At 38.4% G+C, this 18,123-nt stretch overlaps 1 protein-coding gene across 3 annotated transcripts in view; it reads right to left on the bottom strand.

The window, feature by feature from the left end:
* Window positions 1-1,987: 1,987 nt before the first annotated feature.
* The window catches only part of Cpsf6 (cleavage and polyadenylation specificity factor subunit 6), a 53,980-nt gene continuing 37,844 nt past the window's right edge, over window positions 1,988-18,123 (bottom strand). For 2 of the 3 annotated variants that reach the window (XM_069319764.1, XM_069319763.1), the window contains 6 exons: window positions 14,890-15,053; window positions 13,964-14,099; window positions 12,690-12,796; window positions 12,277-12,575; window positions 5,591-5,677; window positions 1,988-3,533 (listed from right to left, as the gene is read on the bottom strand). In XM_069319764.1, the coding sequence (XP_069175865.1) occupies window positions 3,317-3,533; window positions 5,591-5,677; window positions 12,277-12,575; window positions 12,690-12,796; window positions 13,964-14,099; window positions 14,890-15,053 (1,010 nt within the window). In that variant the 3' untranslated portion in view covers window positions 1,988-3,316. The remainder of the gene's footprint in view (window positions 3,534-5,590; window positions 5,678-12,276; window positions 12,576-12,689; window positions 12,797-13,963; window positions 14,100-14,889; window positions 15,054-18,123) is intronic. The other variant, XM_069319765.1, reaches the window with a different exon arrangement.

Genomic DNA, 18,123 nt, shown 5'->3' on the forward strand with positions numbered 1-18,123 from the left:
CATGTAATCAAGATATTCACCAGCAAGTCAAATTTGAACATATGTAAGTTTGCTGTTTAGTTTAAACATATAATAAAGCAAATAAAAATCAAAGGGAGTGGTAGGAGAAAAGCACACAGAAACTGTATTGGAGGGGACCCAAATATTCCCTCTAATGCGTTATGTGTGGTTTCCTCCGAGGCTAAGGGTCCCCCTTCTTCCAGCCAGAGGTGGTACTCTCTTCCCTTTAAAAAAAAAAAAAAAACAATTATAATTTCAAAAAGAAAAAAAAAAAAAAAAAAAATTATTTATAAAAATTATAATATCCAGGGTTTTCGTTCACCAGAAATCACGAGTTCATCTGTCTCAAAAACTCAAGCTCGAATTTCTTCAGATTGACCAAGATATAGGTTACTGGAATTTGAATTAATGAGCTCTTACAGTACTAGAAACAGTGTAATTTTAACAATGAGAATATATTTGCATGTAAACTGGATAAACAGCCTCCTGGTGCTTCGGAGCTCATTAACTGTTTAATAATTGGAAACAAAGCCGCCAAAGATTAATAAATCCAACCCCACGGCGGTCTCCGGGGTTGGAGGTCCCTGTGCCCTTCTTCACCACCTTCGAGGTCAACCCCGGAACTCACAGTTCCTGCGACGGCGCTGGAACCAATCGTATTGGCATATGCCTTCCCATTGGAGACTTTCAGCGCCGTGGAGAGGGGGGACCTGCTGCCTGGGTAACAGCTTCTCCCCCGAATCAACCTACCCTGGCTTTGCGCCCTGGTGAGGCCACTCCAGACCGACAACCAGAGCGCAACTCCATAGTCTCCTGAGACTGATGGATGCCTACTACTACTACTAAACTGGACTCTATGAAAAGTCTTGCTACACAGAAATTGAAACACTACCTATTGTCTGTATACACTCTACCAGGTATACACACATTATTTCTTGCTGTATTATTTTTGCCTGAATTAGTAAAATTGTGTATAATTTTTTTATCCATCCTTAACGTACAAAATTCAAGGCAGCTTGCTGCATATTGCTCGATACAAAATGGATGGTGCAACAAGCACTTGGTATGCAATGACTACACAGTGCTGTAATGAGAACAGGGTATAAAACAATTCAAAAATATCCCAGAATACAAACCTTGCCTAATCCTGGACTTAAGATCCCAGATTATGGAGGATAACTCCTCTTATCTAATCTTTTTACCTTGCCTTCTTCAATATACCATCTACAGTACTGTATGAACATACTGAGCCTAGGTGACACCACACAACCCTGACAAGTTTATAATAATAGTCATTATAATAATAGACAATAAATCTTTGAGTAATAATAAACGGTACATTGCATCACAGCTTACATAAAGGACAGTAGTGGCAAAATCGGCTTCTGTGCATGGATACGACCACACCCGACCAACACAATGGTAAGATTTGTTTGACTTTTCTTATCGTAATCTCTAATTTCTAAAAGGAAAAAGTCTTGTATTTCCACATTCCGGCCAATTGCATTTTAGCAAGACCAGAAGCATAAGGGTTAGAGGCTTCAGTAATTTTGTTACACCTCCTGTACAAGTGTTTAAATACAGTATATATTTTAAATACAGTAGACTGTTGCATCCTGTTGCAATGCAGAAAACTAATCTTTATTCATATTTTGTTTGAAACTACAATTTATCAAATGAGGAGAGAGAGAGAGAGCAAAGCCAATATGAATACATAGCTTCTTTTCATTATATAAGAATTTAAATAAGAAATATTGAGCATTTTATAATTCACATGTATAATTGCTTTGGATCAGTCACACAAAATCTTGTGAACTAGACTGTCAGAATATAAAATGGATGTCCTAACACATTACTGTATAAATCATCTCAATATAATTATACAAAATATAAATTTGCAAAAGTGTTTTATAAGTCAACATTTTTAAACCTTCTACCGCCAAAAATAGACCTTTTCTTTTATCTCGTGTGTTAAAAAGACTTGAAAGCCAAGAAAACATTTATTGACAATTTTCATATATTCAATAAAAAAATACAGGAGAAGTATGAACAATTTTTGTTTCTTTCAATATTTATGGTCAGGGTTGGGCAATGTAACTCACTAATACCCATTGTCTTTCTCATTTTTTAATGCAAAGGGCATTTTTGGGGTAACCATTTTTGTTCTGTAACACACACACAACCAATGCAACTTCACATATTTTTAAAATTGTAATAATTCCTATTACTGGACTGTCTTTGCCAAATATTTGTAAATTTAATTGGCAACATGAAATTACCTATTATCACAAAGCCAGGGGTCAGTTATCTTTAAACACAACACAATTTGTGTTGAATTGGGCATTTGATGACATTTACAGTTGAATTGCAGCTGTTACAGACATTTCATATACCATGTTAGAATAAGTATCTGAATATGAAGCAAACAATATTACAAAATTTATGTTCCACAATTAAACACATTTTGCATTCATTTTTATTATAATTGATCTGTATCATCACATAGTCAGCATTCCTCTTATAAAATAATGCAACTATATTTCCATTTCAAAACCAATCGTGTAAAATACTTAGTAACAACATATCATTCGTGACAAAATATACAAAAGGTACTCAAATGCTACAAACTTTGCATAAATTGCAAACAAAATGTTGCCTAAATTGCTTCAACTTGTACAACTTCTTACTACACTGTGTACCTAAACAGACACTCACACGGACACTGCCAATGCTTCACACCATTATTATAAACAATGGCAATGGAAATGTTTTCATGTCCCCAAAGATGAACTTGTGCAACACAAAATACTGCCATGAACAGAAATACTACAGATGAACTTAACAAATAAATTGATTATTATTGCCCATCAGGTATTTATCATTAACACTGACGGCTTGCAACTGCTTCTGTAGCAAAACCACATGTAAAATGCATTGCTGATGTGATCTGCAGCAGATACTGGTTTAAAATGGTAATTCTAAATACAGCATCAACCAAAGAATCATTTATAATAATTAACTATACTTGATCAGCTAAACTGCAACCTTTATTGCAATTCAAAAAAGCAAGTAATAAGTATCTACATAAAAAATACTAAGAAAATGGATCCAACTTCCACCCATTAAGTCTGAAAAAAAAAGCAGCAACCTTTACATTTCATACTCATTTAATGTAATGCAGTCTTACTTGGTCGGATATTTTTATCCCCCTCAAAAAGCTGCTAAAGATATAACCAAACTTTTAAAATGACTTAAATTGTCACATCCAAAAGGAAGTCTCCTCAAAGCAGGTTATGAATGGGCAGGAGCTAAGGGGTTAGTGTCTGGAGGAACGGTGTGATGATGATTCCCTCTCTTCCCTGGTTCTAACATCTCGTTCACGCTCTCTTTCTCGGTCACGGTCCCGTTCACGTTCTCTAACAGGCTCTCGAACATCTTCCCGCGTGCTACGTTCTTCAATACGTTCACGAACTGGACGTTCTTCAATTCGCTCTCTTCTTGCATCACGCTCTCGATAACGCTCGTCATAATACCTGCAGATAAAAAATAAAATAAGATATATTTAAAAAATAAAACATTGGCTGCCGCACGGTAAACATTTAGCTAATGGAACAACAACTCCGTTCTGGCCCAAAACAGTAATTCAGTGATATCTACCCAGAAATGTGCATGTAGTATTTTACATTCAAGAGGCACATTTTTGTACTGAATTTGAATACACAAATACCGGTGGTATTGTCTCATATTTCATGTTGAAGATGTGAATGATTATTGCTTCTGCCACCCACCTCTACCTCAAATTTTTTTCCACTTGTTAACCAATAAAAATAAAATAACCCATGCACCCGAGCTCTGCCAAATGGATTTGTTCACTTGATGCATCACGCTATTGTGATTTCTGTGTGTAATGAAGGGTGAAGCGGTAGAACAGAGGTAGGTATAACAGCTTATTTGCAGAGCTCGGGTGCATGGGGGAATTACGTAAAACCCTGGTTTGTGTCTCGGAGAGGCTGCAGGACCCGCAGTAGATCAGGATGATTTCCCGGTTGCAATTCTTTTACCAGTCGTAGCTCAGTCGATTAAGGCAGCATCTGGGATCTTCTTGGACGTAGGTTCAAACCCTCGTTAGGCCTTGTGGATTTGTTCATTTAATGCATCACACTATTGTAATTTCTGTGTGTAACTTGCTCTTTATTCACCACCCCGTAGCCATTTAGACCTGGCAAGCTAAGTACCTCTCTCAACATTAAAATTTTTATGATACAGTATTTCTTTTTAAAGTTGTGGATTTAATCTGCTTCAACAACCTCTTCCTTGAATGCATTCCACTTGCTGACCACCTGTACTGGGTGGGAACGACGCCTTCCTGACCTCTCTTCGACTCGATTCCAAGTCAAACTTCCATCGATATTCCCTCATTTAATTGAAATAGGATTCCTTTTATTTATCCACTTTTTCTATTCCCCCCTTCATGATCTAGTACAGTATGTCCTTATCATATCCCCTCTGTCTCTTCTCTCCTCTAATGCTGTGAGGGCGAGTTCTCTCAACCTGTCCGTATAGCTGAAGTGTGGGTTCCATGCTGGAGCTGCATATTCTGCTAGTCTAACATAAACAACATAGCATGAAAGTTCCTTGCTTAAGTTCTTGAAAATCATCCTTATGTTTCATGTTAATTTATTAACATGACCTCAGGTCACAGAGAGTAATCACAATAACGAGAAAATTCGTAGGAGCGGTGATGAGGATTCGAACCAATGCGGTGTGTAGTCTCTCACACACAGTGATTGTGTGAAAATCCTGTTTCGGCTTCAGTAGAAGCCTCAAGAAATCCTTGTGTGTTCATTAGAACTCCAGGTTGCAATCTGTTTGACCATGTCGTGGCCTGATTGTCTAGGGCGTGTGTCTAGGAACACCCACCGCATAGGTTTGTGTCCTCATCACAGCTCCTATATATTTTCTCATGACCTCTGGTGCTATGGGTAAGGTTTCACTTTTCCTCTCGATTGTTAGTAAAACTCAAGTGTCTTCATCCATGCAAGATTTACATTATCAATTATCTTGATAAAATACATTCTTGCTGCAAATCGACTCTCCTGCATACTTGGTTGCTCTCTTGTTGATGAGCGAGAATTGAACTTTGAAAGCGATGAGACACCTGTTTAGGACACCTTTACTCACCTGTTTAGGATCTGCCATAATTAGGGAAGTCCACAAAGGGTGACAAAATGCAATCCATACCAAAGCTTTTTCTAGATACAGTTTGGCAATACAAAAGATTACCAAGTGGCATTCTGACTAATTATCTATTTTACCTACCACTAACCATCACTAGAGGGCAGCACCAACACCACAATAAAGCCCTTCAGCCCAGCCATCCCACATTCCTGCTGAAGGACCGAGGAAAGGATGGACAAGAGCAACCGAGTGCACTGTTCAGAGAAGTGTATTTTCATATACAGTATCAACTCGACCAGATTTCCGAGCCATCCCACTCTATTGCTCCCATTCTTGCCCAGGACAATGGAGCAAAGAGGTAAGCTCACCAACCCTTGTGTCCATCACTAACTACAACATGGTTAAGGCTCACCTGGGCTGCAGAGAGTTGTGAAGAGTAGCTGAGGGGGGAGAAGCGGCAGGAGCAACAGCAGCCGCACCCCCTGACACCCGACCCCGCCTGAGGAGAAGAGGGTCATGATTATGTGAGCCTGCCCAAGGTGACGGCACCGGGAGGCAAACATTTTTTGAGGGGTTTTCCAAGCCTCCCCAATCTGTGATATCAACACAGATTATCACCAAAAAGAACGCCTTTAAGGTGGCGAACTTATACTGATCATGGGCACATGGATACACATTGGGCTGACTCAGCTTAACTACTCATGCTAAGCAACTTTGAGACATAGACCTTAGTGCATGGGACCATGGCAAGGATTCAAGAAGAGAGAATCCAAGGTGAAGTGCTAAGACACCATAAGATACGGATGCCACAGGACACATAATGGTGGCTCTAAGAACTTTGAAAGCGAAACATTAAAAATAATATATTATGCATACCTTAGGGCAGACCTATAATATGCAGTTCCACCATAGAACTCGCACCGAAAGCACAAGAAGAAAATTAAATCCAAAGATGTGAAAGAGGTAAGAGAGATAAGCTATGAAAAAAGGCAAAGAAAATTAAATACAGTATAATGACAGAGGAAGAAAAATAATCAACAACAGTATTATACTAATAGTTACTTAAGAATTGACAGTGAGAAGAAACAATCCTCACTTCCAGGTGAGGAATAACAGTCCACAATCAAAAGAAAAAACCTTGGATTGACAGTTCATAGTGTGAAGCCCATTAACCCCTCCGAGTTTCAACAATACCAAAAGGAGAGCGTCTAGAGAGAGAGAGAGAACCCCTAAACAGAAAAGGAAACCTGAAACCAAGGAAAGTTAATAAAATTTAGCACTTTATATTGAAGCACAAAGCTGGAGGAATGGAAAGACTAATATGAAAGAATGCACCCATTAAAGCTAAAGAAAGGAAGAATAGCAAGAATCTGTGTCAAATATGCATGACATGAAGCAAAACCCATCTGTCCAAAAACAGGGTGGAGGCTAATGCAGAGCAAAATGATACTGAAGAGTCTTACAGGCCACCTTAAACTGGCTTAAAAAAAATCCCCCCCTAATATGTTAGTTAAGAGTCCATGCCACCTGATACCCATTAAAACATTGATATAGCTGCCCTAGAAAATGCACATGCAAAGATCAGCTGAGCCAGGAGGTGTCTGAGTAGCATGAGATGGGCGGGAAGAAAAAAATGCATCAAGAGACAGTAAGAACAAGGGTCGAAAACCAGAGCTAGACCAGAGGAGCTAGTAAAATCACTTGGTTCACAAAGTTTCCCAGGTTCAGAGGGAACACTAAAATCATCCGAGTTAGGGAAGGCAGATTAATCAACTCTACTAGCATCAAGATGGTTCATCCAACATAAAAATCACAATCCAGGAATAATAACACAAAGGGAGTTTGTAACACTACAAACTACAGGGACGCAAATACTCAAATATATCCAGACGATGAGTCACAATAACATGGCTGAAGAAATGATGACCAAACCACAACTCAGAAGGAGAAGCGACGACGTTTCGGTCCAACCTGGACCTTCCTCGACCACACAACTTGATAATGGTCCAAAACAGACTGAAACGTTGACGCTTCTCCATCTTCTGAGTTGTGGTTTGGTCATCACCCAAATATACCTATTGTGTTATACACCCAAAGAAAGGAGACCTCATCCAGCTCCTAATAAGTGTACAAAATTCCTAAGTAGCATAAAGAGTAGATCTGGTGTCAAAAATGAAGAGATCTGGAGGCCTATAAGGCATCAAATCCAACAAAATATCATCCAGATAAAAAAAAATCCAGAGATCCCTCAAGGCCATGGAAATATGAAGATGGCTTACCAAGAGCTGGAAATAAGTATTGGAACAGAGAAAACGATTCAATCATTTTGGCTACAAATGACCCAGAGAACATACCACACAAAAAAATTAACTAAATCCAGTTTGTTTGTTTTTCATGCAAGAGACGCTTCCCCAAAACATGGTAACGATAGGCAATGAGCTAGGGGAGAATAATCTCTAAGAAAGTATAACTTGGGTAAAGTCACAGCTGCAGATTTCAATCTGACCAGCAAAGAAATAATCAAAATGACACTGATGGAGAATAGGAAGATAATTATAGCGATCAAATACAAACCCCGTCAAACACCAAAAGGCCCATGGAAGAATTTGAGAAAAGCAACAGCCTAACATCATGAATAAAATAGTCACAATGAGAAGGAGAGTAAGGCCTAAGGAACCTCACGCTGGGAAAGGAATGTTAAGAGCATAGTCAGTGAACATTGAAGACATATGTCAAGTGACTTCCTAGAAACATTTTTAAACACACTTTACATAAAATGAGGCCAATGTTGAGAATACAGAATAAAAGGTATCACTGGGAATTAGTCACTAATTCTCACATTGGCCTCACTGTAGTATAGCCTGTGAATACCATTGTCAAGCTGAAAAAGGAAACCCGACCAAGGAATGCTGCTGCAAAAAAAAAAAAGGGCACAGGACAACAGAAGAGGAATCTATAAGTGGACAAGAAATTATCTGTAGGAAATCCATTGAAAAGCACTAAATGAGATGAAGGAATATGTAGCACAGAAGTGTACAGATGCCACAGAAGGATAATTCCACTAAGTGAAGAAATAATGTGATCAATAGACAGTAGTGAGAAACCAAGTGTATAACCAGGAAGGCATAGAACAAAGCGAAAACATAAACAGGAAACAACTATATGAGACCTAGAAATCTGGACACAATTCTGGTCCCAAATTCTGTTGACCAAATCATGGTCTGGTCAACATGAGACCTAGAAATTAGGACAAGTCATGAGATGTATAGAAAATCAGTCTGAAAATTATATAGTGACAAAACCAAAGGACCAGCTCAAGCTGATGCACAGTTATCTATGAAGGAATGCAAAAGTTAACAAAAATCGGTTTCTGTGCAGACAAGTTAAAATATGAGAAAATTTTTAATTTTTTAAGTATTTACAAAATATTCCATAAGACTACCTTGGCTATACAGAATCTAATATTAATTAAATTTTAACACTGACATCAGCACCTGAAATTTGGAAAGAGAGTTACCCCTTATACAGTATCTACATTTCCTTTTCTTGTGAGAACTGGAGAAAATACAAACTAAATATGGGTTACTGAAGAAAAACTAATTCAATATTTTATCTCAAAATTAATACTTTGTATAAATATTCTTGGGTGCAATGATGCTAAATGTGACACATTTATTTTAATCACTGGCTTTTTACATATAGCAAGGTTTACTGTCTTATTAGGTAATATTGACCTTAGCAATGTTTGTTCTTGATCATTCCCAGTGATGTCAATTGGCATCACATTCCCAGTGATGTCAATTGGCATCACATTCCCAGTGATGTCAATTGGCATCACATTCCCAGTGATGTCAATTGGCATCAGTTACCATGTAATCCTGTGAATCCTTATACATCAAATGATGTTACACCTAGTCAAAGGATTAAAAGTTTATGTGTTTAATTTAAGAAGAGATGAGAAAGTCTTGAAGGAGATGAGAAATGAAGAGGTAACTAACTCAACAAGAAGATCCCAGATGTCTACAATACAGAACAAGAGTGGAGACCAATGGTGGGAGATGACATATAGCCAGAACAACAAAAGACAGTAAGTAGCCATTTTGTAATGATGGCCCTCTTAGACTTGAGCCAACGTGATCCTCCGTGATATTGTGAAAGCCTGTCTCCTCCATTTTCAAAACTATTACTGCAACCAGTGCTCCCCCTTTCATAAAAAAAACTTGTGGTACTGTATTCTCTTTCCTTTCTTAGTTACATTCTATTCTCTAGTTAATTCATGGGTCTTTGGACAGCACTAATGAATCTCATTTATCCTAGAATGAAAAAACACACAAGAAAAGATTTTTCATGAACTATAAAGCAGTTGTGGAATCTACTTCAATTCAACCACAACTTCACTTGCAAATACAATACAGAACTTGAACATCAAAAGATCTCAAAATGTACCAAATACAAAAAGTTAGAATGCAAAGCATAAAGAGCTAAATAGAGACTGAGACGTAACAATAAAATATTGCACACCGGTTGGTTGAAGTTCATACACACACACACACACACCAGTAGCACTTTTCAACCCTCCCTATGTCTTACACAATTTTACTATTGTTGTGTAAGTCCACTGCACAAAGTACAAGTTTTAAAGAATAATTCAAGCCACTTTAAAAAAGGTGCTGCCCAAACACTGCAACTGAAGCAAGTCAGAAAGAATTGTGAAAAGCTTTGGCTGGATAGGTTTGCTGTTCTTGTCAGCATTGACACCCGGTTGGCTGACACTGGAACTGACCTAGTGTGTAGTTGGGTAGTCAGCCAGCTTGGTGACCTGTTTTGCCAAAATGCACTTGAGAAATGCTTTTGGGGTTATAGACATTATTTTTCCGTATATGTTTTAGACTGAAACAAATTATCCTCCATCACCTCCTAAGCCCTCACATGTCTCGATGGGGACAGGTTCCAACCAAGTGGCTGCAGAATAACATCTTGCCATGACTGCAGCAGAGCCAAACCAGAGGGCAGTAGAATATTGCCTTAAGGACCAATCAAGTGTGATAGCGTGTATATACATCCTTATCCCATTTTCCCCTTGTGGAGTGGGGGAGGGATCAGCTTGGAGAAAAAAGGTGAATATTATATTTAAGAAAGATTATGATGAACATTAGCTCTCACTTGCCTACTCTGCCCAACAGCATCCTTGAGATCAATTATATGATCATGAATGTCTTGTAAATTGTAAAAGATAGATATAATAAAGCTTCCTTAACTCTGGCTGCAAAACTAAACAAATTTTGTTAAATTCAAAACAATTGTTTTACTGCATTGGGTTACATTTCAAAGAATTGGAGCTAGAGTCTCAAACAGTCAAACCTGGATGTGAAGGGAAACAGTACGACAATTGGCAACTAATTAAATAACATATTTCTTATTATTTTAGATGCATGTGATCACTGGTTGCCAGTGGTTCTGAATACAATCTGTCTTCATAACAGAGAGACCAATTCAACTGCATGCAGTAGTCACTCTAGCTAATGACATTTAAGCTTTTCTAAAAAATAGCTCCATAAATTGAAATGTTCAAAGTGTACTTCTCAAAAAGAAGATTCACATTTCAGATGTGTAACTCCATACCAAACGGATTAGGAAACTTAAAACAATTTAAAAGTATTTTGCTGCTAAAATGCTCAAATACTAAAAAGGAACAATACTTTTCAGCTGAAATGTAAACAATGAGATGGGCTATTTTCGTATTCTCGTGATATTGAATGCACATCTCGAAGAGAAAATCACAAGTTTATCATTACTGGGAATACCTAATTAAGTACTGTACCAAAGAATATTAATAAACATTAATATATTATATCAGTCTTAATAAAGAGCACAATATGTACCTAATGTTTACATTAACCTGCAGGTGCCTCTCGTTAAAGCATAGGTATTGGAGGTCGGTCGGCCGAGCGGACAGCACGCTGGACTTGTGGTCCTGTGGTCCTGGGTTCGATCCCAGGTGCCGGAGAGAAACAATGGGCAGAGTTTCTTTCACCCTATGCCCCTGTTACCTAGCAGTAAAATAGGTACCTGGGTGTTAGTCAGCTGTCACGGGCTGCTTCCTGGGGGTGGAGGCCTGGTCGAGGACCGGGCCACGGGGACACTAAAAGCCCCGAAATTATCTCAAGATAACCTTAAGATAACCTCAAGATATGTGCAGTTTACGCATTTTACAGGATAACTGAAAACAATCAATTACCGCGACATAAATAATATCACCACCGATGCTTCCACAGTACTCTACTTCCATGGGACATTGCGTACAAACACTCACTGTGGTGTTCAAAATTCAAACCACCACAAAACTTGAATAGGAAAAAATGTATCACTACTAAAAACCTAATGTTTACTTTATACTAAAACCACTGTTGTTAGAAACATTTCTGCTCAAAATATTACAATGACAATGAAATTTTATGATTCCAGGTGACCATGGCACAAACCTTCACCACTTTGCTTCCATTTTCATTATTCCTCTGACAGCTTCCCTACACACACATTCCTATTCATCTTTCCAATATTCATCTATAAAATACATTTATATTCAAATGAAGAATGAACAACTTCTAAACAATAGCAAGTACGGAGGCTACACAGAAAAGGTTACATTTATGCACGTGTGGTTCGCAAGGCATGATCCAGAGCATTCACAGCTGGAAAGGCATTTGTCACTTCTGGTTGAGCAATGCCAGTAATTCTTCTGAAGCAGTTATGTGACTGGGGCAAGATTGTTGCAAGATTATGTGACTTCAGGCAATGTGCATGAACAATAGGAAGAAGGATTAATCAAGTTCCTGGGATAAAGAACTGCAAAAGCAAAGCTTTTGATCAAAGCTGATCACAACTCTGAATTAAAAATAATGTTTGTATATTTAAAGACATTAAATTTAAGTACAGAAGATTAATATATGAACTCTAAAACCGTAGAGAATAGTGCAAGTTAAAAAAAAAAAAGTAAAAAGTAAGACATTGAAAATAAAATTTTACAAAGTTAACTATATGATAAAAGATAGAATTAGTGTAATTCATTTAAAAAGATATTGCTTTCTTTTTGCTTACCTCTCACGGTCCCTATCTCTCTCTCTGTCACGCTCACGGGCTCGGTCATATTCTCTTTCCCGACTGTATGATCTTTCATAGTCCCTATCGCGCTCCGATGTACGATCTGATGTTCCACGTTCTCTCTCACTGCGATGCCGTTCGTAGTCACGCTCACGAGAATGTGAACGTGAACGGTCACGATACTCTCTCTCTCTTGAGCGTGATCTGTCACGACGATGTCGCCTGCTTGGTGTTCGGGAACGTTCTCTTCTTTTGCTGGAGCCATAGCTCTTGGCTTCAATACCATGAAGGGTGTCCTGTATATAAAGAATTTATCACAGTGTTATTGAAATGCAGTTTCTGTATCAGTACCAGAGAAAATACAAATATAGCACAAAAAACAAATACAACAGTACTGTAGTAATACGTGCCTGAAGTGAACTTGTAAGAATCTTACAGCGGTCATCATGAGCCACCTTTGACTGCTTTATAAGGGATATTGCTGTCACCAGGGTTTCTATTGCACTGGCATATTCCCCTGCAATACAGAAAACATGAATAGAAAAAAGCACATTATACCATTGTTGATTTAACTCGATACCATTTTCATTGGAGTAAACAAGGTATCTGAAGATTGCAGGAAATAGATTATTTATGTTGATTAAAGTAGCAAGATTGACCCAGCCAGTTGGTAATACCAAGTAAATATTTAAGCAATTAATACATAATACCTACTACCCAGGAACAAAAATTGTTACATATTAACAAACTGTTCAAAAATGACAAATCCCATTGCCTCTCCCAAATCCTTCAAGAATTATTTTAATTTGGTGTATGCTGAACAGTATTTGGTATCTAATAATTTCTCTGATTTTATAAGTAAGCTGCATATCTAAAAGCATTGTTCTTTGTAAGACAGATTGATCTAATAGTCATGTCCATCCACTTGAACATGACAGAAGAGCCTTCCTATGGGAAGGACATGTTCCTATTGCACATGACAGCCTTCCTATGGGCAATAATTCCCAATGGTCCAAGTGGCTGGGAAATATTTCCTCAATCTGTCCTCGTATTTTTTTAAGTGCTATGTATTTATACTGGCTAATGTATTTAATCTATTAGCCATACTAGTCAGCAATTTTACACTTAAAAAGATATTGAGATCACAATGTTCTTGAATAACTTTTCTGACCTTCGAGTCAGTTGGACCTAAAATTTGAATATCAGGTTCTTATCCTGAACCCAATTCCGTTCACCTGGGCTGTATGGGGTCTCGAACCGTGGACCCCACACGTGTGAGGCCATAGCTCTATCAACGGGGCTATGAGCATTCTTAAAAATCTTTATAATTTCTCACGAAACTGGTGATGGGTACAATGGTACTGGGCACACATATATAATAAATGTATGAAATTATGAACGGTTGACCGAAACATCGTCGTCCCTTCACCTTCTAGTGTGCAGGCTGGTCAACATATATATTTAAAGACTAAAAAACAAGTGAACATACCTCTTCTGCAAGTGATGTAATTACAAGGATAAAATTACCATGCACATTTAAGCAAAGGGAGAGGAAATTGGAAAACCTAGTAATGAAAACATTTCTTGGAATTCACGATAGTAATGAGGGTGCAGCATACTTAAATTATAAATTGTACTTAACAATTTATAGGCAAATTTCAATTTTGTTCAGTCTAATACTTACCAGAAGAGGCATCAGCAACAGCCCTAGCAATTGCTGAACTAGATACTGTACGATTACGATTCATTATGTCTTCAAATTCTGCCTCTGAGAGTGGTGGTGGGCCTTCTATGCGATGATCACCCCCACCGAACCCATGCTGGAAGGATATTTGCATAGCATTTTAAAAAACTTTATAAGACTTTTTTCACTGACATTTGAAAATGCACTGGATGTTCAAAAATCAATTCAACAAAGTACATAACAAAAAATGAGACATAAAATGAAGGCACAGAATACTAAATATTTCACGTAAATGAAGCTTTTGTTTCAACTCTACCTCTATTCTGGCTAACTATATATTATTGATAATTCACTTTATCGAAACAAGGAAAACAAATAAATTTCTAGATATTTCAACTTGAAAAGTATACCAATCCACATTCAGACGATTAGTCACAATAACATGGCTGAAGATACGATGGACAAGCCACACATCAGAAAATGGAGAAACGACGGCGTTTTGGTCCGTCCTGGACACAACTTGATAAAAGTCCAGGACAGACCAAAACATTGTTTCTCAATTTTCTGTTTGATTATCATACCAATCCATGTATGGTTAACATAGGAACCACAGGTAATTATTCCCTGTAATTATCAGGAGAGAGCACTAAGCCACAGTGACTATATAGCACTTGGAGTGGATATGAGAATAAGGAGATAGTTAGGATAGCAGGAAGGGATAAGGAATGGTGCCCAACCACTTGGACCATCGGGGGATTGAATGCCAACCCTACTCGATACATGGCCTTCACCGTACTGACTAGTCCAAGTTGATGGCAAGGATCAAAGTGCCTGCTAAAAATTTAGTTTGAGCTAAAATATTTTGCGTGTACCCAAGATATGTGAAACCAATGAACATGCACCTGAATTATACATCATGCAGTTACCTGGTGAGCTGGTGGTGGTGGGGCGTAGTGTGCAGGAGGCGCAGCTGCAGCAGGAGGAGGAGCATTGTGAGGTGGAAAGAAGGCCGGGTTGACATGAGGAGCTGGTGGTCCACCGCCATGGGGAGGAGGCCCATGTGGTGGGGGGGCACCATGTGGAGGAGGACCTGCCAATTGACAATTAAAAATATTATAACAAATATGCTTTTGCAGTTTACAGCCAATTACAATATAATATAAACATTAAACCTTACTTCACATATACTACCCAGTGAGTCAAAGCAACAAATCTTGCACTTTACACTTGACCAGATTTCTTATTAACTCTCCTTTCATAAATGTAATCCTTCACTTTATTTTATTCAAATTACTCTCAGACTCCCTCTACATCTACTTGTCAATTTTTAGCTACAATAATTCAGACATTGTGATCATTTTTGATAACCACATTACAATGTTTAAGACAATTTCTCTATGAAGCTTCCCAAAGGCTAACACAGAAAAAGAATTGAATAGGTAACAGTATTATAATTTAATCATACAAACTTAAAGGAATGACTGTTACTGCAACTTGGAAAGGGAGATAAGATATATACACATGCATAAAAAAGGTATAGAGGGAAGTAACAAAACAATCTCTGAAGAAAATGGTGGTGAACTGGAAAGGCAGTTTTTAACACCTAAACTGAAACATAATTGCTTCGACACCTTTTTGTGGTTTGCGGGAGGGGGGGGGGGGGGGGGGGGAAATACAGTACAGTATATAGATTTCCATGTCAGTCACACAAAAACAAACAAATGATATTTTATATGGATGTAATATGCTTACACAAGACCAAGACAGTGAGTGGGTTAGGAAACCCCTGAACCCTGTCAACACAAACCTCCCAACCCATCATTTTCTGCCTTGGTTATTTCCTAGTCTCAAGACAATCGACTTGAGAATGGTCCAGGACGGACCGAAACGTCGTCGTCCCTCCACCTTCTCGTGTGTAGTCTGGTCAAAATATTTCCTAGTCTGTTACATAATTCTCAAAATCACTATCTGATCATTGATAAATCTCTTTGGTGGTGCCAATTGGTCAACGTCATTATCAGTCGCTATATTGTGGTAGACAGGTGAACGAAGCATGGTTTGGGTGTATATGGGCCAAAAAGACTTTTTCAAAGAATGGCAGACAATCGTTGCCAGAGCAATATTTTCAGTGATGTTTAACCAAACCCAATGCTGATGATAAAGTAGTAAGCAGTGAAAACATTGCATGAAGTGCAGGCGATGAGTCACAATAACGTGGCTGAAGTATGTTGACCAGACCACACACTAGAAGTTGAAGGGACGACGACGTTTCGGTCCATCCTGGACCATTCTCAAGTCGATTGTGACAGGACAGGACGGACCGAAACGTCGTCGTCCCTTCAACTTCTAGTGTGTGGTCTGGTCAACATTGCATGAAGTGTTGAGCAGCTCTGCAAGCATTATTATATGGTGTGCAACAACAGTTGATAAGCACAACTGTATTTGTCCAGGCAAGTACAAATGACAAAATTGCAATTTCTTCCAAAATATATCCTTTCAAACTTTGATATATACATTCATTGGCTAATTTGATAATACAGTCCTGACTAAATGCTTTTCACGTGTGTTTCGATAAAGTGAACCTACCACACAATACTGAACAATGCTTCGTTCTCTACCCAAGTATATATACAGTACTTACATAATAACATTTGTTTCAACCCACCTAAAATGCTCACTTTACAAATACATTTGGTAACTGCTGCTGAGTTTTAAACAATAGAATATGACAGGTCTCTAAAAGGATTCCAACTACATATATAAGAAGTATTTTAGTGTGAGGGAGCACTATCAGGAAGAAAGGCAAAGCATCATTTTCAAACAGTACATTAGGATCAAACCTGACAAGTTTCACCTGAAGGTGTTCATTTTATGAATTACAGAAACTGGTACCCAGTAATTATGGACAAAATTTTGTACACAGAAATGATGAGTTGGAAAGAAATGCCTAAATATCTATAAAAACAAACATGCAAGATAAAAAATTGCAACTGTCAAAAGAAATTTGGCCATTAGTTAGCAAGATAAGTTATCTTGAGTTATCTTGAGATGATTTCGGGGCTTTTAGTGTCCCCGCGGCCCGGTCCTCGACCAGGCCTCAACCCCCAGGAAGCAGCCCGTGACAGCTGACTAACACCTAGGTACCTATTTTACTGCTAGGTAACAGGGGCATAGGATGAAAGAAACTCTGCCCATTGTTTCTCGCCGGCGCCTGGGATCGAACCCGGGACCACAGGATCACAAGTCCAGCGTGCTGTCCGCTCGGCCGACCGGCTCCCTGAAGTGATGGGTAACTCTCAACAATATAAAAAGGAAACATAATGACCAGCACTTCAGTCATGAAACCTGCAGCAATTCTTGACTATAATACAAATATGTGCTTGATAGACAAGGCAGATAGGCAGACTAGTTCAGTTGATTGCCTGCAGATATCCATGCAGTATTACAAAAAACTGTACTTTCACCTCAATGACTGCTCAATCCTAAATGCCTATGATCTCTGGAGGGTAAAGAGTGGAAAGAAGCCAACACTACACAGGCTTTCATATGATTTTGTGTATCAGCTGTTTGAGAAATACAATGACCAAAATTGGGCCTTGATGAGAAGGTAAGGTCACTTCCAGGACATGCCGCACAATCTGATTATACAACGTTCTTGGGATACATCCCACCGAAATGCATGGTTGATACCCTGCATTTCTACGAGTGTTTGGTACCTCTGTTTGCCCTGCTTCTCTGAATACCATTCTACACTCACTCTGTAAAAAGCACAGTTGTGAATTCGTTTGCCATATTCACGAATACAATAAAAGGAAATGGAGCATGTAGTGTAAATAACTATGTAAAATGTATAAAATATAAATTATATTAGTGCTATGGCACATATCAGTGCTGGTCCTCATCAGGACCAGCCCACCATACAAACATGTGGCACAATAATCTTATGCAACTAGTGTATTCTCACACCCAAAACACCGACACCGTGGTGTTAAGACACGTCCAACAGCCTGCTCGACCAGTCCAACAACCAGGAGGCCTAGTCGATGACCGGGCCGCTAAGCCCTGAAAACACCTCAAGGTAATTTCAAGGTAATGTGGTAAGTGTATTTGTTTTTTTACCTATATACTGTACATAAACAAATAATTTGATTTTGTTAAAA

This window comes from Procambarus clarkii, chromosome 94 (assembly GCF_040958095.1).
Source record: "Procambarus clarkii isolate CNS0578487 chromosome 94, FALCON_Pclarkii_2.0, whole genome shotgun sequence".
Taxonomy (NCBI): Eukaryota; Metazoa; Arthropoda; class Malacostraca; order Decapoda; family Cambaridae; genus Procambarus; species Procambarus clarkii.